Below are 26953 nucleotides of genomic sequence, written 5' to 3'. Positions count from 1 at the left end.
TTGAGAATGAGAAGAATTATTTCATGAATAGAAAATTTATGGATAGCGCTGAAGTTAGGCTAAAATTTGTGCGGTTGCAGTTAAGTTACTAATTATTTTCTTTTGTTGTCTCTAAACAGTTTATTGACTTGTAATGAATTACATAAGACAGGAAAAAGTTGCTTGCTGCATCCTCAGGATGTTCTCTACGACGAAGCCCGTGCGATTTCCCGGTCTTAACGGACAAAGAACTTGGCTAATATCCAGCCATCCTGACCGTACGCTTCGTCAGTAACCTATATTTAACGTTTTGTTGGTCTGTGTAAAACAATGGGGAATATCTAATTATGTATGGTCCTGTCTGACTTCGTAAGGTTAAGAATGACAATGTACTTTAAAGTTATTTTCTGGACTGTAATCGGCAAGCTTAAAGTTTGGTTACATATGGTTATATGAGTTTACTAAGGACTTTGCGTTTCTATCAGGAAGATGTAGGGCTCTCTGTAGGACTATATCTGTATCAGCTCAATTTTGTGAAAATGTATTGTTATGTGGAGCTTTGTAGGCCTATGTGTGGCTATATCAAGCAATTTCAGGGCTGTAGAGTCTTGGCATGCGTGAAAAAAAAAACTCTCTATGACTATTTCTAACTTTTGACTGGTTTCTACCACGTTTATTCCAGACTCAATCGAAGCCTTGTTATGGGTGTTTGAATCCTCCAAGCTGTGCTTAAACGCATTGTAGAACTGGAAATGAAGACAGGAGCTCAGTCACGATATCATTCATTATTTACTCGTCCGACCTTTTGTGACCTTCGGAAAACTTTGGACATCTTGGGTAGCCTCCGAGAAAAATGGAGCGTTGTCGACCATCTTCGGTTATCCGACTAATTCGGCAAATCGAGCACTGTCGAAGAAGTTAACCTTTGGAAATCCCTCTGGTTGAGCGAAAAGAGCATCTTCAGTAATCTCTGATAACCTCCAAGAAAATCGAACATTGTTGAACCTCTTCGGAAATCCGACTAATTCGGCCAATCGAACATCGTCGAAGAAAAGCCAATATTTGGAAATCCGACTAATTCGGCCAATCAAACATCGTCGAAGAAAAGCCAATATTTGGAAATCCGACTAATTCGACAATTAGAACATCTTCGGTAACCTTCGGGTCGGTAACCTCCGCAAAAATCCGAGCAATTCGGAAAAATCGAATACTCCCAAAGAAAACAATCTTCGGAAATTCGACTACATAATTCGGCACATGAAACATCGTCGGTAACCGCTGGGAAAATCGAACAGTGTCGAACATCTTGGGAAATCCACTATTTCGGCAAGCCGAGCTCTTTCGAGGCATGTGGAGAATATCTTCAGAATTCCGACTAGTTCGGAAAATCTCCCACCTTCTTGGTTTACACACTCAAGAGCCTGAAATGCAATGCCAGTCATCTCCCGCCCTTAGCTTATTCGCGGGCGATTAGACATTTTAAGCCAACCTTTTAGCATCTTAGAAGGCCCTGGGCTAGGGGCAGTTAGTCGGGACGACGCAATATTTTCGGGCGACCCAATATTTTCGGGCTAAAGTTTACTCCTTGATGTAAACTTTCGCCTGAAAGTAATCGCGTCGACTAACTGCCCGTGTCTCGGAAGATGACCTAACAGGTTCCACGCCTCTTGAGCCGACTGCACGAGAGGAAGACCAGCAGTTTCCTTCTCAAATTCAAGATGGCGGACGGTGAGTGCTGTCCTGTAACGAATGTGATAAAAATCGCTGTTTGCACAAAGGGAGTATTTATTCTTTTTTCTTTGAAGTAAAAATAGGCCGAAGTATAAGTCATTTTATGTTGTTTTTCCAGCTAACTCTACGGAAAAGGGCTGGAAGATGTGCCCGTCACGGTACTACCTTCTTGTCTGAAGGCTAAAGACAAATACTTAATGTTGTTTGCGTGCCTAGCGACATTGTTGGAACTGGCCTCTTTCTCTAGAGCTCTATTAGGCAAGTAAAGTAAAGGCGCTGACTGTAATTCTCAGTGAGTTACAATTTGTTTTTGTTCGTAGGTCAGTCGGAGCAAACTCTTGAAGAAGTGGTAAAATCTATCAAGCACGTGATTCTTGTTTTGTCCGGTGAAAGAGGAGTTGGTAAAAGTAGTGTTTACGACACAGATAGCATGGACTCTTTACAACAAAGGAAAGAAGGTAAGCTGAAATCTTTGCGTTCCGTTGACTTATGGTTTTACATTTCTGCATTTGCCCACATTAAGTCATTGATTCATACGCAGGGGGAGGGGTTGGGGAGGTTAATCGATTTTCTATGTTTTGGATTGGTCTTGTTTTCGTGTTATACTTTTGGGAGAGAGATTTGTTATCAGAATATTTACAGTATTGGCGACATGATGTGTGAACTGGTGAGACTCAGTTACGATCACTTTGCCTTCCCCCCAGCACCTTCTCAGCCTTTCTCCGCTGTACCCCAGAGTCACCCCGGTGAAATTCTGTGGATCTGCCACTGGTAAGAGCTGTCTTGAAGATTTTACACAATAAATGGCTAATCTTTGTGTTATCTCCTTATCTTCCAGGTTGGCATACTGGATGTTGACTTGTATGGACCAAGTGATGATGAATGTAGAGGGAAAAGATATACACCAGTGTCCTGCTGCGTAAGTCACCATATAAAGGATCATCTTCTGAAGCCATTCCGTGGGAGCCATTCAGTTAATCATGCAGAAACTTTAATTTACTTTGTGTAACAGCACTCATACTTGTGTTTGATATGTGCATTACAGTGACAAAGAGTGTCTTTGAACTTTAGTGGCTTATTACAGAAGAATTCCTTATCTCCAGTGTGATAGCAAGAAACTGACTTGATGTTGATAACTTGATGACTTGATGACTTATTTTTTGATCACTTCATGTGTTCTGACATGACAGTTACCGGTATGCTTTTTTTTTTTTAGCAATGATCAGGTAGTTTCTATCGGATATGTGTTGCAGTGACCTGGATTGCCAGATTATTGATACATCTCCAGGTAAGACAAAAAATAAAATGTTATTTTCAGAGGCTTGTGATGTACTGATGTGTGAGGTACAGTGGCCCAGAGGTTATTGTCATACACTTTAGATCAATAGGTCTGGATTCAAGGCCTGTTCATGGGTCTTTGTACTGCGTTCTTAGGTGAGAGACTTGACTTGCAATGCCTCTCATCATATAGGAGGAGAAATGAATACCAACAAGTTGTTTGGCATCCTGAACTGCAAAACTGCAGGGATTATCCTGGGAGGTATCCAGCAATAGGCTAGCTCCCCATTAAGGAGACTGAGAGAGAGATACTGTAACAATACTTCATACTAGGAGACTGGAGTTGACCCCCCTTGATCGGAGCAGACATAAGTTCTTTATTTTTAACTTTGCTGATAATATAATAGTGCACATTCATTTTGCAGTATGCAGTGTAATCTTATCGTTATTGCTCTGTCCTAAGGTTGGTTTTGGTCAATTGAGAGACATCTAATGAGCACATTACAGTCGTAGAAAATCTGTTACATTGCAGTTGAGATTGAGAACTTCTTGTTGCTACCCCTCAGGTATGCATAAATTATAATTTATAAGAAACCTTCTATAGTTGCTGTCAATTAATAAGCCTTATTTGGATTCATGAGAGTTTACGTTTGCTGAATTTGTGTATCCTGACTAATACATTGTTGATTTAGTCCTAACAGCATTGAAGAAAGGCCAGCCTTTCACTTAGGCATTTAGCCTTTTAATTTAGTCAATCAATTCAGGTAAAATCGGCTCTAATCATTGTTTGGCCAAAACCTAACATTAGTTTAGTGTCAGTTAATTAGCAAAATTGGTCTCCAGTTTCGAAATTTTAACGCTCATTTTTTTCCCTTTGTTCTGAAAGAATATCAGTAGTTGTTCCTGGTATGGGATAATTCTCTATCTTCAATTGCTTAATAACAGAAACAGTTTTGCAAGAAATTTACAAATGTACCACAATGAACTATGTAATACTTAGCACTATGATGGATTTTTAAGTAACATTTCTGTTGTTCTTCAGGATGTGGCAGTGTCTGACATCAGAAGAAAACTAACGTTGTGCAAGAAAACTAAAATCTAATCCTGGGAGTGGTGGAGAAGTGGATTTGTCTAACCTCATTGTAGTGTAAGTGTTAGCCTCCTATACAGATGCTCTTTGGAGGAAACGCCCAAGGGGGAGGGTACTGTACGGGTCCGCAAATGATCCCGGACCGCAAATGATCCCCAAATTGGACCGCAAATGATCCCAGGCCAGAAATGATCCCCATATTGGACCGCAAATGATCCCGATCAAAAAATAAGGAATGGCATGGATTTATATCAGAGGAAGGTGAGAACATGTACAAAAATAATGAACTAAAAAACATATTTTATCATTTTACAAAAAAATATTCCACGGTTGTTTTGTTCTTCGAAGGGTACAGATCGTTTTCGCTGTCACGCAATAAAAAAATAAAAAATAAATTGAAAACCAGCCAATGGAAAAAGCTAAGAAATTGTAATGTACGCTATAGAAGATAACTAAATAAGGCACTTCTCCAAGTTTTAAGCCTGTGCGTTTCCCCAAACTTCAGATATTCGTTGTAAATGTTTCCCAGAAATTTACACTGCCCAGTAAGAAAACGCCATGTTGGTGTACATCTGTGGTACACCAATGTGGCAGCTGGAATATAGTTTAAAATCTGGAACTTATTGTGGCTTTCTAGGCGACTGATTATCAGTACTAAACAAACAAGCAATAACATAAGCCCTTTTTCTAATGCTCTAACTTCTAAAAAGGCTCAAAATCATGAGATAAATATGTATTTTTCAACAAACTTGATCGTAGCCTTGTGTCACGCAACCTCCATAACCCTGAAATTCAAAATGCTCTGGTTTCCAAATGAAGCACGCTAATTGTAAACAGATATAGGTATACTGCCTCTTATGCCTGATGAGGATAAAAACACGTCACGTGAAGACGATCTATTGAATTAGAAGTCTTAGAAAAATACATACTTGTAAACATTCTTGAAATCCCGGTGGCGATAGTATCAAACATCTATCAAACAGCTAATTGTCAAACGAAGCGCAAGCCTTGGCCTTGCTTGGTCATGCAGCTGAAGTTCATAATTATAGCTTGGAATTTTGGCTTCTTAGAATTCTCAAGTAGTCATTTCCGAGGAATTAAAGCCAAAATACGACCAAGGAAAAATTACAAAACAAATTTGTTCAAATTTCCAGTGCTACACACTGGGACCACTACCCGGGGACCACTAGGTGTTTTACAGAGTAATGAAGCATTGTAGCCGGCGTTGTATGCTTGTAGGTCTACTCAGGTGCAGCGTCTTCATTAATAGTTGCTTCATGGTTAGATTTTAGTTTAAAACTTTAGACGAGGGGCATTAATGGCTGATAAAATGTGATTTAACTATAACACCAAATTATCAATGTTTAACAAAGGAGGATATGTAGCGTATGTTGCATTGATCATAATTTTACTGAGAATTGCAAAGAAATGCAGGCCAAGTCATGTTTTGATGATTGAGTGGTGATATTCATAACATCGTAGTTAGCAACAAAATTTAGTCGAAAGTATGAAAAAAAGCAAGTTGTAAGCCATTATAATTATAAGATGGCTTTAATGAAAACATCGGTATTCATGTACGCCAATTCCCTATTTACACCATCCCACCATCCATGCCATTCCTTATTTTTTGATCGGGATCATTTGCAGTCCAATATGGGGATCATTTCCGGTCCAGGATCATTTGCGGTCCAATTTGGGGATCATTTGCGGACCCGTACAGTACTCCCTTATATGGGCTATATAGGTTTGTGTCATGGGATGGGGCATGGTTTTTGAGGTTCTCAATCCTTAAATAGAGTATCATTTTTGCCCCTGTTGACATAAATTACATTCACTGTGTGGTCCTTAGACAGGGTACCTACCTAAATTGTGTCCACCAACATTGCAGTGGGTAAATGCCCGGCTAAATGGAAAATGTAACTTCTTCGCTTGATGCTTTTAAACTTCCAGTGTCACAGAAGTGAAATACAGTTGACCTGTTTGTGCCATTGATAGTTTTTGTTTTTTCCTTGAATTGGATGTCATTTTCCTCGGTTCAGGCCTTAAACAGGATATCAGTGTCTTTTGCTTTATCCTTAAATAGGGTCAAGGTTTTAAGGACCTTTTGCTGCACGCCTAGAGTATCTGGAAGGAAACATTGCCTGACAAGTCCATTAAGAATTATGTATGGAGGAGACCGTTCCTTTATATGATATTAAAAATATTTAAATAATACACTATATGACTTGTTGTATTTTTGACTGTTATAGTGTACCTTCATCTTCTTCTTTCTTTTAGGAATGCCCAAATGTGTTTTTAAAAGGAGGAGGTGAAGCCTTGGCAAAGAGCTGTAATGTTCCATTTTTAGGTAAAAATACTCCGTGACTACACAGGAAGGGGGATAGAGGGGTTAGGGGCAATCTAGATCATGTTTCTTGGAAAATGGTCCTTTCACCATTTATTGCTACGAAAACAAAAACAAAGACAAGCGGGGAAGTATATTGTCTGGAAATGCAAATGTCTTGTTTGCTGGAAGTTTAAGGAATGTCAACCAAATTCTTTGTTGTGTCAAGCTTATCACATAGCAGAACGGATTGGTTGTGATGACATCTAGTCTAGGGGTCATTGCAAATTGCAGAAAATTCTTACTGATGTGATGTGTTCAATTTGACATTGAAATCAGTCAGTTTCCACAGAGGAGAGTTTTCTAGCTATATCTTGCTTTCAGATCTTGAAAGAATAATTTTTTCCTTTTTGGTAGGTTCTATCCCACTGGATCCCAGTCTAACACAATCCTTAGAAGATGGCCAAGCCTTTATTGACTTCTTTCCTAACTCACCAACACTAAATGCAGTAAATGTAATCACTTCCAAACTGTTACAAATGGAAAGCAATGGAGATCAGTGATTGAAGGAACAAGTACTTCTTTTTCAAAAAATGGTTGTTAAGTATGTGGCATTTATACAGCTGGATAAATGTGACTGAGATGCCCAAGTGATGAACCACTGGTTTCTCCTTACAGTGCCAGTCTCTTATCAGTCGAACTAGTGATGAGAATTACAGCAATCATCAACTGGAAGATATCATCTTGCTGTACCAACAAAGTCTGAGAACTCTGATGTCTAGAGAAATGAAGGACAGTGAAGGAGAATTAACAATTTGAACACAGTACTGAAAATGGTGAAGAACAGGAAGTCTGTTAAAATATACATACTCCTCTACAAAACTCGAAAAAAAAAAACAAAATTTAAGCTTACCCTTCATATAATCAGTTCTCTAATTTTGCTCGCCCTGAGAAAGTCTTGATTTAGTTATTTTCTTATTTAGTTGAAAGACAACTTGGCTGGGCCCTTGCCCATTGAGCAAGTGACAATGAAAAGTAGCCTGCCTGGTAGCAAAATCTACTTGTCCTGGACAACTGGACAGCACTTTCTTCAAACCCTGCTCTAGTCATTAAGGGAGAAAACATAGACAAATTTGGCTTCACCCCTCTATGGAAGCTTCTGCCACTCACTTAAACCAAGCATTGTATTGTTGTAAGAGCATATGAAGCCATTCACAATAGCCTCCTTCACAAAGTTCTACTTGTTAAAGTTAAAAAGTATGATTACTTAACAGCATCTTGATTTGGGAAAAGCTTTGTTTGAATTTTCCTTCGATACATAGTTACACAGTATGTGCGACTTCAAGACTTATTCTGTCTGTGACCTCTTCAGTTGGTTGCCAGTAAAGATTGGAATTTGGGATGACTTCATGTAACCATGCACGAAAAATATATTTTGATACAGAATAATAACAACTGACGATAATATAACCAGATAAAAACAATAATAATAAGACAGAAATAAACCAATAAATAAATAGATAAGTAGAATTAAAAATGAAGATTATTAGTTTAGCATGTGGTATCAAAAGTTATATTTCGTGCATGGTTACATGATGTCACCTTGGATTTAAATCTGTTGTGGGAACCAAGGTTAGAGGTCATAAACAAAACTACAGTTTTGTAGTTGTATATGTTAGTGTTAATGTGTTTTGAAATAAGATTTGAATGCAGTTTTTCCCTATCGAGATGACTTTAAATGATTATACTTAAGTGATTTTGGGAAGCAGACTCTTACAGAAATGATTTATAATCAGAAAAATAGTTTGAATGAGGTCTTTCCTAATCCAGACCAGGTAGTAGCCTGCTAACGCAGATGTTTTTCCGGCTGTCGCTTGTTTCCGCCGAAAACAACGTCTGCGAACCCGAGCCAGGAAAGGATTTCTGTGATGTAATGACTTTTGTTTCTCCTTGGCCAATCAGATTCCATGTGCTCCTCACAGCAAATACCTCGTGCAGTAGCTCTGGCGCTACTTGAGCTAAACTGTGATTGGCTTAAAATTCCTACATCACAGAAATCATTTCCTGGCTTGGGTTTGCAGATGTTTTTTTCGGTGGAGACAAGCGACAGCCGGAAATATGTCTGCGTTCGCAGGCTAACCAGATAGTAGCAAATCATAATTTTACATGGCCAATAACATACTGGTAACTAAGATTCTTTGTTCAGAAACTCATAAAATGTTGCAGCTGAAAGGTCAGTGAAATAAATGGAAACAAATACAAGTGGTACTGCCTCAGTTAGCTGTATTCTATTTTGTGATTGTTAACGAGTCATTTTTCCAATGCATCCTGGAAAGATGGAGTGGAAGGAGGGGCTGACAATGGGTTTACGTGAATAATCAAATCTATGCAGGCATCTCTGTCATCGCTCCTGGCTGGCCTTTTCCCAACCTCATTATCAGGGTCTCTCATTTTCAGGGGGTGTGAAGATGAGAGTCCCTGGGAACGAAGTTGAGAGCGAGCGTTAAATTCGCCTCCAGCAAGAGGTTACAGCGATAATGAAAGCTGACTTGTAAAATAGACATTGATGTACGAACCAGGGAGGGGCTGTAATAGCTAACTTTATTATTACCTCTTGGACAGGAAGCTGGTCTATCACAGCGTTACTCCCTAAAATTTCATTAGCTTTTTTAACGGTCGGACGGTTCTTATTTTTACACATGGGTGCAGAGAGACAATAAGAGGGTTCCTTAAATTTCAAGTCCTCAGACAAAATACGGGGCTCGCTCCATTTGGGGGGGGGGGGGGAAGATGAGAAAAAAATGTTCGTGCGAACCCCGGGGGACGAGAAGCACGCGAAACTAGGCCATTTTCCCCACGGTTTATTTACGGTTTCGCTCGACGGACTAAGCGAAAGAGGGACTACTCGTAATCTATAGTCGAGTAAAAGACTAGTAAAGCTTGCAACGAAACGGATCGTCATTGGATCCTGCGACACGTGTCCACACCGCGCCCCCGCCCCCCCCCCCCCCCCCCCCCCTAATAATAAGCGCAGACAAGGGGTGTTTAAACTTTCCCCTTGCCGTAATCTTTACTGCCGGCATCTATCTATCCCTTCCTTGGCAAGTCAAACCTCTTTGTGTTTTTTCCAGTGTAAAATAAATCGTAATAATACAAAGTATTTTCCCTATTCCTCCCAATCCCGGTTGCGTTAGAAAATCGCCGCGCTCTCTGTTCTCCCACTTCATGTAGGATTCCAATCCCTTTCTAGTACCTCGGGATCCTAACCCTTACCAGGAGGGATACAAGCCGTCTTCCAAAGACTCTCAAGTAAAAACGGTGGACAGCATTTGCCTTGGTTATCAGCGATAAGTGTCATTAGTCCCAGAGATAGCGTGAGTTTTGTTTTGGATAGTCACCGTCTCAAATTTCCGTCTGTGTTTAGTTTTTCAACCAATCAGATCGAGTTTGTAAAAATGTCTTTCTCTTCGGGGAGAACTAAGTTCCAGAGTTGATGTAGATGGTAGCGAGGTATGGCGGAAGTAAGCAGCTAGCGTCTAGCTTGAACCCTTCTATATTTCCCAAAGGAAGGCACTTCACTGTCAGGTAATTAGTATTCTACGTTTGTTAGTCTGCAAATTTTAATCTCTGTTGGTTTTTTCGAAGGTGTATAAGTTATTAACGCTAGAAACTCGACCAGTAACAGTGTTTCGGCGAGCGGATGAAAATCTGCAGTCTAAGCATAAATTATCAATGTCTACGATTTCTTCTTCCATGTATGTTTTAAGAACTTTTCCAGCTTCATCTTGTAGCAAGGAACTTACAATACAAAGTTCACGAATTGAGTTGGCGTTCGTCATGCTATACGATTTTTATAATGGTGAATTTGAGATAAGGAGAGATCAAGCGAAGTTAGCATATTGAATTCGCACCATGATTAGTCTATCAGGGCGTAACCAATCGATGAAATCGATAATCGATGACAATCGATGAAAATCTATGGCAATCGATGCCAATTAATCGATTGATATTGATAATTGATGAGCAATCCATCGTCCAGGTTGGTGTGATTATCGATTGTCATCGATTTTCATCAATTTGCATTCATTTTCATCGATCATCAAAATTAATTGATTAATTGGCTTCAATTGTTGATAGATAATTTGTTAGTCACGATTTCTAAAGGGCACAGTCTCTTGATGTACTTTAATGCTTAAAACAATGACAATCTATGACATCGGCAGAAGATCAGGTTTATACAACACTGCTAATTACAGAAAGTTGCCCAGCGTTAACATGCGTCTTTTCAAAGTTACAACAATCTAATATTGGTTTCAAAATCATCGTCGAATGGAAAAATCCTCAGCTTATAAACCAGGGCAATACGCACTGTCTAACTGACGATTGACTGTTGATTCAAACTCACTTAAATCAGTGTAATGTGCTGAATGTGTAATACTACAAGCGTAAATGTTCGAATAAACTTGTATCACTACGGAACATGCATAATCATTTGTGAAAGTCTTTTGTTCATGTTTTTTTCGTTTTATTACAATAATGTTTTGATACAAAAATTCCAAAGCAACACGTAGTTGAGCTGATGATTGATTTTGACTCCCTTGTGTATGACAGTGTGCGATCACAACGCGATTTCAACTTGGTGTAATGTGAATATTCTCAGATACTCTAGATAGAACTAAATAGTAACGGTGGACTATTCCATCTTGTTAGTGTGTCGGCAGAGATCTGTTGGAAAACCTAGAGCAACTGGGAGAAATAGATTAAATGTTGTTTTACAGCTATTAAGCATTTTGTTAAAATTACGTGCAGCTAACGTTTTAGAGGTTTTAAAGTTTTTGAAAGCGATTTGCAGAATATTTTAATCGGATCAAATTTACAACTGAAAATTGATTCCACAACACTCTCAGATAAAAAACAACAAGTAATAACGTAAGACCTCAGATTTAAGTAGTTTTTCAGAGGAACGCGATTCAGGCTAAATGGGGCTCCATGATCTTTCACGACGCCACCACAAAATGCAAATAGTGATGCTGATGTGGTGTGTTTACAATTGGATGTGACATTTGAGACAAAGCATTGTGCATGATAAAATTTTTTCTCAGAAATGGAATAAAAACAAAACTGATAACCAAGTTTTTTGCATAGTATTGTGTGGCAGTATAATAAAATAACTTGTTCTATATTCGGACACAAATTTCCAGTTAAAATATTTTTCAGTGTAGCAGAAATGCCTGGGCAGAGTGTCCAACCAGGCCAAGCTAATTCACCTGTCAAAACCTCAAATATACCGGACAATTGTCCAATGACTGACTGTTATTTGCAGGCTTGAACAACTATAATATCTCCTTCATAGAAATTAAGAACCTACTTATATAGCCTAAATTGCCAAACTATTGTAGGTATGGCAAAAATATACAAGAAACTATTTTGCCAGACTTCAAAAAAATGTAGGTTCTTACATGCGGGCATCGTTGTCATAAAAGAATTGTGAATCGGTGAATTGATAATTATTATTTAGAAAATGTGTCTGAATATGGAAATGAAAAACTGGAAATTATTATATAAAATCCTCTCTAAGACAAGTTTTGATCACCTTCCCATTTCACGGTGCATTGGGACATCTTAAATTATTGACATTGGGGAACTTAAGCAATGACCAGGACGTATGACGGCAATGCCAAAGACGACAGCTGGAAAAAATGGACTTATAATTGACCTTGAACTGGTCAGTAAGCCACATGGTCTAAAACCCTACTCAAACTAAAGATGTAACACCAGCAATCAATTTTAGAAGAAAATACAAAAAGTTACCTCTTGTGACTCACGTTTTTTCAAAATTACCAAAACTCGGTAGTTTCAAGTTGTTGTTTTGTAGAGGACAGCAACAAAATTTACAAATATTTATAACGCACATGCAAAGATATTGTTTTGCACATTTAAACCTTTTGTTTGGTGGTGTTTTTGTTGCTGTTGCCATCGTGGTTTGCCTAAGCTCCCTACTACATGTACCAAGAAATGTAAGCTGTGACATTTGAGCCTTACATGTAGATGACTGTGTTTTTTGTTCTGGTCACGTGACTTCTAAATATAGTTGTGACTTTAAAGCGCAGTAGTGAATGGGTCTGCAATGCAGCAAATATGGCTACATGGCTGATAATTAGAAAACAGGAAAGGCAAGAATTTAGACTTTATTGCATTGATCTATAGATAACAGGGAAGATTTTTCTTTCTCCCACCACTCTGTGCTCTCCCACCCATTTTTTCACCATGGTTCTCTCTCGCTAATTCTTCTCACTCCACACACATTTTGTATCAATTAGTTACTTCTATTTACCTTCTACTGTACATTATTTTGTTAGTTTGTTTTGCAATGTCCAGGATAGCCAAGGCATTGTTAAACGTCATCACTTCTGCATGCATTGTGTGTCATTTATGTCTCCATCACTTTTGTAAACCCTGCAGAGGACTAGCATCCCATTGAGGGGTAGTAGAAATAAACAAGTATATTAAATAAAGTATGTATGTACTCCTAGGCACTTTGTGCTGTGGAAACCAGGGCTCAAAAAAAGTGCCGTCTAGAACAAGTAGAATTTCCTGTGGGGCAAGTACATTTTCATTCTCACTTGCCCAATAGTGCCCTGAGGCAAGTCATTTGTCAAACAAGTAAAAAGAAAACTTGCCCAGGGCTGGCACAATTTGAGAGCTACTTTTCTGAAGGCCAAGGTGGATTTTCACAGGGTTTTTGTAGCCCTGGAAACCTTAGGGTGGTATGGAGCACTTGAAACCAATGCAGACTATACATGTACCTCTCACTATTGTACTTTTGAGTCCTTCCACATCATTTCCTGTACACCATATACCACATCTAGAGTCAGTAAATTAAATTGCACCATGCACAGCAATTGTGATGAAAAATATTCAATTTGGATCACAGTATCAGGGCTCTAAAAAAGTGCTGTCCAGTCATCCGGGACGAGTAGATTCTCCTTCCGGGCAAGTACAATGTACCTAAGTCATCAGCAAGTTGTCTGGCAACTAAGTCATTAAAAGAGCAAATGAACACTTGCCCAGGGCAAGCAAAATTTTAGAGCTACTGGTCCCAAGGACAAGCTGGAATCATGCTGGAATTCAATTTTTTTGAGTCCTGAGGATTTAATTTGTCTTACACAATATTGATATTAATAATGTCATTTTTCATTGGCAGGACTGTATTCTCATTATCAACCTGGTTATTTCGAGATTACCCCATATTGATCTTAAAGCCTAAGGATAAAGAGACAGGAAATACTGTACAAGGTAAATGCTATTGTCATTAGACAATGATTTAACCTCAAGCCTATATATATCAGTATTTTAAAACTATTAAAACTTTTCTGGTTGAAAATTTAGGTTAAAATGAGTTTTCAACTGCCAACCCACAGCCCTTAAGTTAACAAATGATCAAAAAGACACGAATTATATACAGCAAAAAGTGTGAGGGGGTGGGGGCCCATAGACTGGAATTCCAAAGACGTGGGAGGGTTCATTGGCCTGGAATTCCAGGCATTAGGGTTTTTCAGGTCTGGACTTCCAGATCACAAATTGAGCCAAAACTTACATTTGATTATTTAGAAGAAACGAGGCAAACAACAACAACAACAACAACAACAACAACAACACTTTATTTCTCAAATAGAAAAAAAGAAAATCAGATTGGTTATTGATGGTGTAATGTTTTAGACTGTTGTATTTGATATAAAGTAATTTTATGTTATGTAATTTTACAGTGAAAGAAAATAAAGATTATTGTTGTTGTCATTGTTTTTGTCATTGTTGTTGTTGTTGTTGTTGACAACAACATATATATGTACAACTAACTAACAAAATAGGGTGTGCTTTTTAAGAAAACGAGAAATTGAGAAAAACATATCGGCAGCTTGCAACTGAAATTAGTATGAAATTAAGAACAACTTAAAGATAAACTTAAATTATACTGTCAGGGTGTATTATTGTGCTTACAGTTAATACATGTCTCAGTGTAATTCATACATGCAATTGACTATGACACAGTAATATTATTTGTGGGGATACTTATTAAATACAAAGATCTTTTCCCTGGTAGACCATTTTCGTTTTCCCAGCATTGAATTGAAACTAGCTTGTAATGGAGGTTCAGTCAGGGTGAATATCATTACAAAGGATAATGTCATTTGCACTTGAAAAGACTTTCTGCATTAGCCTCAGTTGCAAGCTTGTTTCAGGCCAATAACGAGAATATGAAAATAGTCTATTGGGAACATGCATGTGGAAAAAGAAGATCTGAGCAAGGGCTCTTGGAATCTGAAAGTAACTAAGGATTGCCACACATTTTTCAGAGATGATAATTTTACACTCTTGAATCGCATTAAACTTGATTTGGTCACAGTAGGAAAATTTTGCTTTTATTTCAGTCACACTGCAGTGGCATAGTTGACTTCATCAATTTTAATCCTAGCGCACGGGTGGCGTGTAATCCATGCCTTACGTGACATGGAAAACGGGCACGCTAATAAAAGAAGGCAGAGCAAACCAAAAAATGCTCATGATTTTTTTATACTTAACAGCAGATCAATTTAAAAGAAATAATTTTTTATTAAAGCTTTCGATAATCTCCTTGTTGAAGATAGGAAATAATATGGTTATAATTTTCTGGGAGTAATTTTAATTAATTGTTTTATTCAAATAGCATTTTAACTCATATTGTCATCATTTTGTCCTTTGCAGATACTTTTCACAATGGATACTAGTTTGTTCAAACTAGCACTCACTTCACAAACCATCCTTGGAGCTGTTCAGTTCCTTGTGGTTTTCCTCGTCTTCGGTGGAGTATTGGGCGCTCTACAATTCTATCATGCTAATGATAGACTGACGTTCAACTGTTCTCCTAAGCCCGATGATTTTACCAGACAACTCTGCTATGACGAGTACACCTCTACTATGAGTCCTTGGCTAATACCTCGGAATGTTGTTGCGATTATTTATGGCGTTTTATGTGTTTGCTGGATTTGCTTCGTGCATTACAGTGCTGTGACAATACGACAGATCAAAAGAGATCAAGAAGCCCAGCCGAACCAAAGACAAGCTCAGTGGGGAAAGTTGCACTGTATGTACAATATTCATGTGGTCTTCCGACTTGTGTTCCTCAGTGGAATGATAGCTGTCTTTTGCAGTTCTCAGACCCTTGATTTGCCTTCAGTGTTTGAGTGCAACCCACACACCCCTCAGACAAACAAGACAGCAATTTCAGTCAACCAGACGGAAAGTACAATGCAATGCAATGATCTTCATTACAAGGAGAAATCAAATCTCAACATTGTTATCCTTGTCATTGAAGCTTTAGTTATGATACTTGGTATATCTGAGCTTCTTCAACTGACATTAACGAGGAAGCCATTTCAGGAAATGTTACTTGGAAATGTCCTTGAAGTGACCAACAACCTTGACATGGAAAACTTGTTGGCTACAGGAAATATTTCATCAGGTGAGACTAAGAATATTGAATATTAGTAGAATTCTGCTAGTCTACTAATGTAAATGCTGTAATCTGATTGGTTGAGCTACTCATACACTATCAGCCATTAGACTGCAGTGGCTGTTGGTCGTCTACGAAATGCAACGCTGTTTTCTTTTTTTGCGAAGATTTTGAGGAAAGTTTAGATGTGAATGGATAATTAAATCGCTGAGAAGACTAAAAGAAGAACATTGGCAGTTTCTTGAATTCTACTAAAACAATTAGATTATGAGCTCGAGATTTCTATGAGGTGTTATAGTTCACCACTAAATTTTCTCCGATTCTTATTGGTTTAAATTGATCACGTGATGCGAAAGTGTTCATCCGCGGAGAGACACTATTAGCCCATGGTGCCCGTCCGAGGAAAATACCCGGATGGATAGTATTCGTCCGTGAAAATATTTCTTTAAACAAGCGGGATTATAGAAAATAAACAATTGAATTTGTATTAACAGGGTTTTTGTTTGTTTTCTTTGTCAAATTTTACATTTGGCTTCCACGGCTTTCATCTAAAAAAGTTTAAGATAATTCAATGTAATTTTTGAACTGGCGCACGGAAGAAAATTTAGTGTTCATCAATAAAGACAATAGATTGTTTTTGTCTCGGAACTATCGGTCTGATATGGGCAAATATTTGTGTTAAGAACATCAGACTTCCGCAGGGCAATCAGTTATCAGCCGATAGTTCCTTCACAGAAACACTCTATTGTTTAAATAGTTTGATGACAGGTGATTTGGCCTTGGGCCTCATCAACTATCACCTCATATAAATCTCGAGCTCATAATCTAATTGCGTTCGACAGCACGCAGTTCTAATCGCGTAATACACAAAAATTTGAGATCTGTGAATGTATCTATCTGGGGACACCAATTTGCCCCCCCCCCCCCCCCCCCCAAAAAAAATCTTTAGGGGCGAATGACGTCATGTTCGTGTTCGTTGATGTGCTTTCTTTCGAGTGTTGCGCAATATTGCGGACTTTCGAGTGTTGAGAAAGCTTATTCATATCCTGCTGCATCAGCTGCAGTCGCTTTCTAGCATTTAAAAAGGTCTGCGCGACTGAATTAAATTCGACGTTTGAATCTTTTGTAGCTTCTTGTCATGCCACTGTCGGGCAAAATTTATGTGAGGTCGGCACGGCAGACGCACGACGTTTGGACTAGGCCGAATTCCAACCGAGGTCAGATCGCGGGATAGACATCAAACAGTCTTGCTTTATTTTTCAGTAAAACTTGCTTCCTTGGTTTAGCTGGATCACGTTAATAAAACCTCTTCGTTTCATTTAGTGCATTTAATTAAATCCTTATCCATTCGATCATTCAGATGTTTCATCAGATGTTTCGAAATCGAGACACATACTAAAAAAAATACTTTAAAAGACCAGTCTCCTTTTGAATAGTTGCAGACTAATCGATTGTGTATAGAGGGGAAAGACTAACCACTATATGTTTCTGTTATAAGCAAGTGTCTAAACCTCAGTAATCAAGGAATTCCAATTGGAGCTAACTGAAAATATATATTACGTGACCCCAGTCACGTAATTCATGTAGCGTGTTTAATCTATGTAACTTTGAACTTATATTTTGGGCTTTTTCTATAGTTTTATGTACCTTGCGTGAAATAATGAAACGATGTTGTAATAACGACATGGATCAACTCTATTTTTGTATGATTTCCCACAAAGCATGGCCCGCGGGGGAGCAGGGATGGCGCAGTGGTGAGAGCACTCGCCTCCCACCAGTGTGGCCCGGGTTCGATTCCCGGACCCGACGCCATAAGTGGGTTGAGTTTGTGTTGGTTCTCTTCTCTGCTTCGAGGGTTTTTCTTCGGGTTCTCCGGTTTTCCCCCCTCAGCAAAAACCAACATACAGCTGATTCCAGCTGGCTGTAAGCTGTGCTCCAAGGTCACACATGGACCGTATAGCGGCTGCCAGAGGCGCCAATGTATGCTTTCGGTTCGACCTTGTTGAGCTGCCTCGTTGCTGTACTTTGCGACGGCGATTAGCCGCGACAATTATTATTATTATTATTACAAATGTTTTTAAAACAGACTAGAGTGCTCAACAATAGAGTTCTTTGAACATACCGCATTATGCAAATTTGAGAAGAGACTGTCGCGAACTTTTGCATTTTACCTGAGTGGACCTTAATTGCCCAGAACTTTTTTCCATATTATTATAATAGAAACAACACACTTTTGCACGGTACTTGCTTTGGTTCCATATCGGACATACCAAGATGTGTTTTAAGCCCGTAAAACTACGCATTTTTTGCCGTATTCATAGCGACTTGAAAAGGCAATTCTTCGACGGTTGACGGAATCCTTCAAAATGCTTGACAAATTTAAAACTTCCTATTGTTAGATAGAATAAAGGTAAAGCTCTTGTGCTAAGTTTACCCCGTGTTCTAGTTTTGTAAACTGTTTCAATGCGAATACCGAGAACTTTGTCAATTTTCCAGATATTTTTTGCATATTTGTAAGGCAAAAAGCTGTATTTTCGTTTTTTTTTTGCGAATTTCCCGAAGACTTAAAATTCTAAGGAAATCGGAATAATACTTTCCAAAGTAGTTCCCTAACAGCGTTCTTCAGGCAAAGTTTCAGGATTTTCGATCCCGTCATTCTCTATATTTCCAGTTAGGTTTGGTTTCCTCTGGGGCTCCACTACTCACCAATTTTCACTTTTACAAGCCAAAATGGCTAGTGAAGCGCAAAAACCACTAACCAAAATGGAATTTTTACTAGTCTGTTGCTAGTTGGGTACCGTTAGTCTCGAGCCCTGACTGATCAGGGAATGGTGGCCGTTGGTCGTTTTCGTAAAATCTTGGGCTATTATTACCCAGCACAGCCCTCATGCTCGATTAGTAAGAGGTAGTTTATCCCGGTAACTGATTATTTAGACAGGCTACTATTTGATAATTATTATTAATAACTGTTTGGTTTGATTATTTGTTGTAGATGCAAATGGATCACAGACTCCAGGTAAGAATTAAATAGTTGAAATAATTGAAACGTCGTCTCTACCAGGTTTATACCAGCTGGGTTTATATTTAAATTCAGCTGATCTATTTTTTGCAGTATAAATAAAGTGCTTATTATTGTTATTATCAACTGACGGATGGTTAGGCTAGACTGGTATGTCAACTCACGGAAAAACAATATTTTGACAGATATGAACGTGAATTATAAAATTCGATTTGCACATATACTAGATCATTGATTAAAGGAAGGGCAAAACAGAAGAAAATTCTCCAAACATTGACATCATAATTTGGCAATATTCTTCGGTTTGTGACACAAAAATTAAGGGGAAAAATGACACCCTTTAACTGAAATCTTTTTATATAACGATCAGTAAGGGCATAGAATGTCAGCTAGTTTATATAAATAATTATAAATTGATGAGAAATGGGTTTAGGATTAACTGAAGCTTTTCATCTTTGAGCTTTGAGCTTGCTCTTACAATGTTTGTCACAATAGCTGAAGACTTTAAGTCTAGTTTTAAAGTCTGAATTAATTCTTGAATTACTTGTTCATGATGTCATTTTATTTTAAAATATAGCTGTGAGTGCTTACACAAGAGCTTTGAAAACATCTGTAAAAAGTCAAACAGAGTTCCAGCCCAAACTAATCGCCTCTGCAACCATTTCTAATGTGAGAACTGATGACATATTTACGAATGTTCTCATACAACATGGTAGAAAGGCCCTCAATAAGGAAGACATGGGATCAACAAGAAGTGACCAGCTGCATTATTTTGGGCAAGTGAGTGGTACTCGAGTAGAACACTGTAAAGAAATATTCATTGACACTACCAATGATGAACGCAGCCCAAAACGTATTCTTCTTACTGGGAAAGCAGGGATTGGAAAGACTCTGTTTTGTCAAAAGCTCGTGAGAGATTGGGCTGACGATAAGCTATTTCAGTCACAATCCCATTTTAAATTTGTGTACTTGTTGACATTCCGTCAACTGAATCTCCTTGAAACTGACCAGTTGTCTTTGCAAGAACTCTTAAACTGCTCTACGGTATTGGATGATAGCTCAAACATTGATGACTCGTTGTTTGAATACATTGTGAATCACCCTGAAGAGGTTTTGATCATTATTGATGGGTATGACGAGTATTCACAACAAGATTACATCATTAGTGAATTGGAAAAAAGGTACCAAAATAGTGCTAAAGAGAAAATGCCTGTCGCCGCACTGTGTACCAAACTCGTGAAAGGAAAACTGTTAAGAGACTCTGTTGTTATGATCACATCAAGGCCTGATGAATCTGATAAGATGGGAGGAATTCCCTTTGACCGGTACGTGGAAATTGCAGGGTTTTCTCCACAACAGGTTGAAGAGTTCATTAAGAATTATTTCAGGGAAAACAACACCATGAAGAACGCCGTTCTCGATCATGTCATGAAGAATGAGAATCTTGTTAGCTTCGCTCACATCCCTATGCTGTGCTTTCTGATGTGTTTCTGTATGGAATATGCCCTTCAAACATCAAGCAGCACTGATGATCTCCCTGTTTCAACAACTGACATTTATTCTGAAGCTGTCAACATTTTTGAACTAAAGCATAATGCCGCGTCAGGGTATAGGAAGAAAGAAATTCCTGAGAAATTCAATGCTTCACATCCAGTGGAAAGCACGTTGGATAAATTATCACAGTTAGCAGCTGAACTGCTTTTGCAGAGAAAGCCAATTTTTGAAGAAAGAGAGATGGAAGGAAAGTTTCGTGTCGAAGAAATCGAAAAGTTGAAAGAAAGCGGTCTTCTCCACTGTGGTCCGCCTTTCAGGAAATCTTTGCGTGAAACCACGAAATACTTAAGTTTTACTCATTTGACAATTCAAGAGTATTTGGCTGCTCGCTGGTTTGTAATGTCAAATGTAATTCCAAACGATGTTTCCGAAATGGTTCTACAGTTCATGGCTGGTATTTTGTCGAAGAAAAAGAATGGTGAACTAATGGAAAAATTGCTAGAAAGTATTCCATCTTCACGCGTGAGTTACTGCCTGCTGAGAGCAAAGTGCCTCAGTGAATATCAAGACAAAGAATTTGCTAAAAATGTCGTTAGGAATCATCCCCATCTCTATTTTCAGTCTGACAAATTGGCTTTTTCGGTTTTAAATGATGTGGACTGTATCGCAATATCATATTTGCTAGATGTCTTTAGTGCATTGAATGAAGAGGAAGCTACTACAGCACAACATCAAAGATCTAAACAGTCCTTTACTGTTAACTTGTTGCAGATAACAGGCTCATCTCCAACACTGTCTGGAATAAAAGATATCTGTAAATCACTGGAGAAAGAACACTGTCCCGTTACCGAGCTAAATTTTGTCCGTTGTCGATTGACTGACCAACATGTTGATTGCATTAGTGGATTAGTATGTCGTAAATTGACACTACTAAGTATGATGAGGAGTGGTGTCACCGATACTGGTGTTACCAGTCTGAGTGACGCCTTAACGCATCGAAGCTGTAAAGTAACCACACTATATCTGTATGATAATCAGATCACCGATACCGGTGTTACCAGTCTGTGTGACGCCTTAACGCATCCCAGCTGTAAAGTAACCACACTAGATCTGAGAGGTAATCAGATCACCGATACCGGTGTTACCAGTCTGTGTGACGCCTTAACGCATCCCAGCTGTAAAGTAACCATACTACATCTGAGTGGTAATCAGATCACCGATACTGGTGTTACCAGTCTGTGTGACGCCTTAACGCATCCAAGCTGTAAAGTAACCACACTAGATCTGAGTTTTAATCAGATCACCGATACCGGTGCTATCAGACTATGTGACGCCCCAACGCATCCAAGCTGTAAAGTAACCACACTAGATCTGATGGCTAATCAGATCACCAATACCGGTGTTACCAGTCTGTGTGACGCCTTAACGCATCCAAGCTGTAAAGTAACAACACTATATCTGAGTCGTAGTCAGATCACCGATACTGTCTGTGTGACGTCTTAACGCATCCAAGCTGTAAAGTAACCACACTAGATCTGAGTGGTAATCAGATCACCGATACCGGTGTTACCAGTCTGTGTGACGCCTTAACGTATCCAAGCTGTAAAGTAACCACACTAGATCTGAGTGGTAATCAGATCACCGATACCGGTGTTACCAGTCTGTGTGACGCCTTAACGCATCCAAGCTGTAAAGTAACAACACTAGATCTGAGTCGTAGTCAGATCACCGATACTGGTGTTACCAGTCTGTGTGACGCCTTAACGCATCCAAGCTGTAAAGTAACCACACTATATCTGAGTGGTAATCAGATCACCGATACTGGTGTTACCAGTCTGTGTGACGCCTTAACGCATCCAAGCTGTAAAGTAACCACACTAGATCTGGGTGATACTCACATCACTGATACCGGTGTTACCAGTCTGTGTGACGCCTTAACGCATCCAAGCTGTAAAGTAACCACACTATATCTGAGTGATAATCGGATCACCGATACCGGTGTTACCAGTCTGTGTGACACCTTAACGCATCCAAGCTGTAAAGTAACCACACTATATCTGAGTGGTAATCAGATCACCAATACCGGTGTGACCAGTCTGTGTGACGCCTTAACGCATCCAAGCTGTAAAGTAACCACACTAGATCTGAGTGATAATCAGATCACCGATACCGGTGTTACCGGTCTGTGTGACGCCTTAACGCATCCAAGCTGTAAAGTAACCACACTAGATCTGGGTGATAATCAGATCACCGATACCGGTGTTACCAGTCTGTGTGACGCCTTAACGCATCCAAGCTGTAAAGTAACAACACTAGATCTGAGTCGTAATCAGATCACTGCTACCGGTGTTAACAGTCTGTGTGAAGCAGTACAGCATGACCACTGCAAACTAGTCGTACTAGACCTGAGTTTGAATTATGGTATACGTGAGGAAAGCAAGCAATCTCTCAGAAATCTTGTTAAACACCACAGGCCAGGTTTTGAACTTAAAATATAACAAGCTACAAGAAAGCATGAGAAATATCAATATGTAGAATTCTCGTGTACACATTGTCAATTTTCTGAGTTAAGGAAACTAATTTTTTTTGACAGAAAGCTAAAGTTTGTGTAAATAGATTAGAGTGATATGAAGGTTGTAAATAAGAAAACTCGCTGTAATTCCTGAAGTGTAAAGCAGGAAAAGGGCAACATTTTTGTTAAGTTTTTGTAAATAAACGTTTAGATTGTGTAGAGATCGTCATTTTTGGCTTTGCCGTTTATCCGAGGGGAGGAGATGCTTGTGTATTTGGGGTTCCACGAGGACGCGAAGATGTTACACGTTCTTTCCCGTCACTCGTGAATTGCGAGTCATACTCGACACGCGCGTGGTTGTCCGCGAAATTAAACGTTGGCCGCGTGTAGGGGTATTTCCCGCCAAAAAGTCGACTTGCTCCTGGTTATTTGCGGCTCGCGTTGAAAACGAACCCCAAGAGATACCATGTTATGTAGCAATTGAGAAAATGTGAAATTAACCCCAGGGAAACCCCAGCAACGTACGATGGGCGCCCCTTGGTAGCAGTGCTTTACAGTTACTTCATTTTCCCCTTTCCCTTGACGGTCGGTAAAAGGAGCCTTGCGTTTTAAAGTTGCCTTGTATTATGGTTTGTTTCTGTATGTTTTGTTGCACTTACCACGGTGGTGGGGGACTCCCACATTAAAAGGGCAAGGGTGTTCGTCGGAAATTTCGAAAGAGCCCCGAAGAGTTACGAAGATCCTGTTTTTGGACGTGGCTTAAATTGTTTTCAACCCTAAGAGGAACCTATTCTAAATCAATATCTTGCCCCATATCAGCTCTTTTTGGCTCAATACCCTAAAATGTACCCCAAATTCTCCCGCTTTGTCAACCTTTAAAAGGTACGACAAGTGCCCCAGTCGTTTTTACATGAGAGCTCCTTCTTCCCGCCCTCCTTTGGGCGTTTTCTTACTAACGTCATGCACAGTTACGGCTTGCCGAATATCACGGCAAAGTAAATAGTTTTTAAAGAAAGTGTTTCCTTTCGTCGACCGGCGGGCAAATGAAACACTGAGCTATCTCTTAGTTATTTATCAACTTGAAATTAACCGCCGTAGCGAGTTTCTGAAGCTGATATTTCGATCGTTAGCTTCTTATTAGCGATTACAATTTACAGCCAGCCACTTGAACAAAACAGTTGTCATTCTCGGTCGATCCCAGAGCTTTCTGCCCTTTAGTATGGAAGACTAAAGAGATCTTACCTTACAAGCTCTCGGTTAGTAGGGCTAACAGAACAAAAAGAGCAGGAGCAAAGAGATATTACGAGGAGGGTCCTGTTTTTCCCCCTCGCTCGCCACGTTCGTTTTTCTCCCGTTCTTTCACCCTCCGCCCCTAACTAAGAACCTAGAAGAGGTCTACAACAGGTTTAAGTGACCTATCTTCATCGTCAGTCATATACACTCAAAAGAGTGTACATAAGGAAGGTTCGGTTGCCAGACAGGATGATGTCAGGTATTTCGTCAATAAACACAGAAAAAAATACCTGCACGAGAGCCGGCTGCGTTCAAATTAGAATGTGGCCTCCTAAACAGACGTTTTCATGGTTCGTTACGCATTTAGGGAAGAAAGATTGCGTGACGAGCGTCTAAGTGGTAGGCTAGCTAGAATACAGCTTGTTTGACGCGCTAATTTCGGGTAAACCGACTGTTTTGAGCAGGCTAACCTAAAACTTATTGATCAAACTTATCGCGGGACATATTATTTTTTTCATTAATTTAAAACTTAGTGCGCACGAACATGCCACAACCACAGGCTGAAGAAAAAGATGTGCATTTAAATTAGGGGAAGTAAGACGAGTTAAGTTTTAGTGGAGCGCGTTAACCCTATTCAAACCAGCAAGAGCGCGATCCGACAGACTTCAACCGTGTTTTTTTTTGTTGTTGTTGTTTTCAGTAGCACTTTAGAGAAACCTGCCAAGCTTTCTGACTTTGTCTGAAATTTTTGTGGGAACAATTCGGTTTGTTTTACCTTCCAACTCAGCAAAGTGTCCGAAATTTTTCTCCGAAATTTGTCCGAAATAAGGGTCTAAAAGTTTTTTCAAGTAATGTAAGAAATTCGAACTGCAATGTTTTTGATATTCTTTGCTGGCTTTTTTTTTTTTTGTTTTCCTCTTTCTCAGAATCAGACATAAACGCCCTAATAAAAATGGCGCTGCGTAAAATTGCTTTCTATCGTTCGGGTACATGATCGATCAATGGCGATGGAAGGTGTTTAGTGGAGCCATCACTGACGTGAACTACAATGCCGAGTGGTGGAAACTGAGGACTAAGTACCAGGGAATAAAACCACCTGTGGAACGGTCCGAAAAGGACTTTGACCCCGGATGCAAGCACCACATTCCTGCTAACACACCCTACATCAGGTTTGAATTTCAATCGTTATAACTTACAATTATGATCAACATATCGCCTCTCTTTAGATTTGATGAAATTCTGAACTACGCTGGCCAATGTTCAAAACCAATCCGGAGCAGAGAAATTTGGTCGCTGTGCCTTCCTAACCTAATTAAATACTAATGAAGTACGGCTTGACTCGTGATGGTAAACACCCCTACATTGAGAGCAATAATCATTTTGGGCGTGGGAGGGGTTCGTGCTTTCGCTTGCGTTTCTTGCGTGACAGACTGGAGAATGACCTCTTGTAGCTTCTTGTTTTTCTTGCCCAGGTATTTCATGGCTAACATGCTACAGTTCCAGTTGCACAAGGCCGCTTGTGAAGTAGCTGGTTTTAAAGGACCTTTACATACCTGTTCCATCTACTAGTCAAAGTCAAAGAAGGCAGGAAAGATGATCGGGTAAGTTTGTTAGTAGAGCCAGGGAACAATGTATTGTTTTTCAACAGATAACTTAAGTCTCTTTTTGTGGGGAGAAAAACTGTTTAAGGAGCATTGAATAGCGCGTTGGAGCCTTTTAATACAGTAATGACCGCCAAAGTCTTCGCAGAAAGGAAAACAGAAAGAATTGTGTGAGTCGAGCCTGCGTAGCACGCATTAAACGGGGGTGGGGGAAGCAAAGCGTGGATAGATGGAGGGGGACTTTTTTGGCTCTTTACCTCTTCCCTGTTTTCCCCTGCATCACAGGCTATGTGAGTTGAGCGCTGGGAAATGTGTCAAATGCGGGCATCATTTCTATTTCTTAGGCGTGAAGAGCAAAGATCTTTCACTCGTCGCGTCTGGAAAACTGTACTAGTGTAGTACTGATTCACTGTTCATGGTGCAATCCTTTTCCATTTGTCGGCCTTTTAGCGATCTGCTGAAGATGGGCAAAAGCAAACCTTGGCCAGAAGCCCTGAAGAAGCTGATCGGAAGTGAAAACGCTGGATGTTGAAGCGCTGAATGAATATTTCGAACCACCTCGTAAGTGGATGGTGGAGCAGCGAAAAGAGATCGGATACGTCGTTCCTGGATGGGACGACGGAGGCGACACTACTACTGATGGAGTCACTTGACTCGTTCCAGTCCTCTCCTAAGCGATCAGTTTTTTTAAAATACCAAAAGTTTCCCGGTCAAATCACTCTACTTGGGGCCTCTTGTAAGGGTCCATCTCTCGTAAGCGACCGCGACCACTTTTAGAGCTAAAAGTTTGCAATTTTCTCTTGTTTGTAACCTCCCGTAAGCGACTACTTGACAGATAATAGACAGGAATTTAGATGTTAAGGTCTTGTAACTTCCTCTTATCCCTGAGTAGCGCAAGAGACGGAAATTTCTCAATCGAGGAACCGGATTTTTTTCTCGAAATTGACTTTTACATGAACAAAACATTGCATCGGCATTGGCACAAGGGGTAAATCTCTGCAGTTACCACATTCTAATGAGGAAAAATTTCGATTCAATATGGCCGAGGCTCTCGTAAGCAACCACCTAGGCTTGTCATTTTGGGTGGTCGTTTACGGGAGGTTCGACTGTATTTCTTTGCTTTAAAAAATATGAAGTGGAATAAACACCTCGCTTTTTCGTTCAGATTAATCGTATTCTCTACCCATGGTGGCCTGCGTGGCT

At 39.5% G+C, this 26953-nt stretch overlaps 2 protein-coding genes and 1 long non-coding RNA gene across 3 annotated transcripts in view; all 3 read left to right on the top strand.

The window, feature by feature from the left end:
- The first annotated feature begins 1660 nt into the window (after positions 1 to 1660).
- On the top strand, positions 1661 to 2593 carry LOC149109818 (uncharacterized). Its single transcript, XR_016208256.1, has 3 exons — positions 1661 to 1707; positions 2031 to 2168; positions 2549 to 2593. It is a non-coding gene; the product is annotated as an uncharacterized LOC149109818 (long non-coding RNA).
- A 7270-nt stretch (positions 2594 to 9863) lies between these two features.
- On the top strand, positions 9864 to 23137 carry LOC149109817 (uncharacterized). The gene is made up of 6 exons (XM_089293183.1): positions 9864 to 9986; positions 13606 to 13697; positions 15144 to 15900; positions 18884 to 18907; positions 19488 to 21696; positions 21948 to 23137. Exons 3-6 carry the CDS (start codon positions 15156 to 15158, stop codon positions 22900 to 22902), a joined length of 3933 nt encoding a protein of 1310 aa, XP_089149309.1. The 5' UTR covers positions 9864 to 9986; positions 13606 to 13697; positions 15144 to 15155; the 3' UTR covers positions 22903 to 23137.
- A 1915-nt stretch (positions 23138 to 25052) lies between these two features.
- Positions 25053 to 26953, top strand: part of LOC149109811 (angiotensin-converting enzyme-like) — a 49076-nt gene continuing 47175 nt past the window's right edge. The window contains exon 1 of the mRNA XM_089293177.1: positions 25053 to 25318. Within this exon, the coding sequence (XP_089149303.1) occupies positions 25140 to 25318 (179 nt within the window). The 5' untranslated portion in view covers positions 25053 to 25139. The remainder of the gene's footprint in view (positions 25319 to 26953) is intronic.

The sequence above is a fragment of the Orbicella faveolata genome, unplaced genomic scaffold (genome assembly GCF_042242905.1).
Source record: "Orbicella faveolata isolate gen_17 unplaced genomic scaffold, um_ofav_v1 contig_25, whole genome shotgun sequence".
Classification (NCBI taxonomy): Eukaryota; Metazoa; Cnidaria; class Anthozoa; order Scleractinia; family Merulinidae; genus Orbicella; species Orbicella faveolata.
Note: the sequence above shows the minus strand (reverse complement) of the source record. Positions and strands in the feature narration are given on the sequence as shown.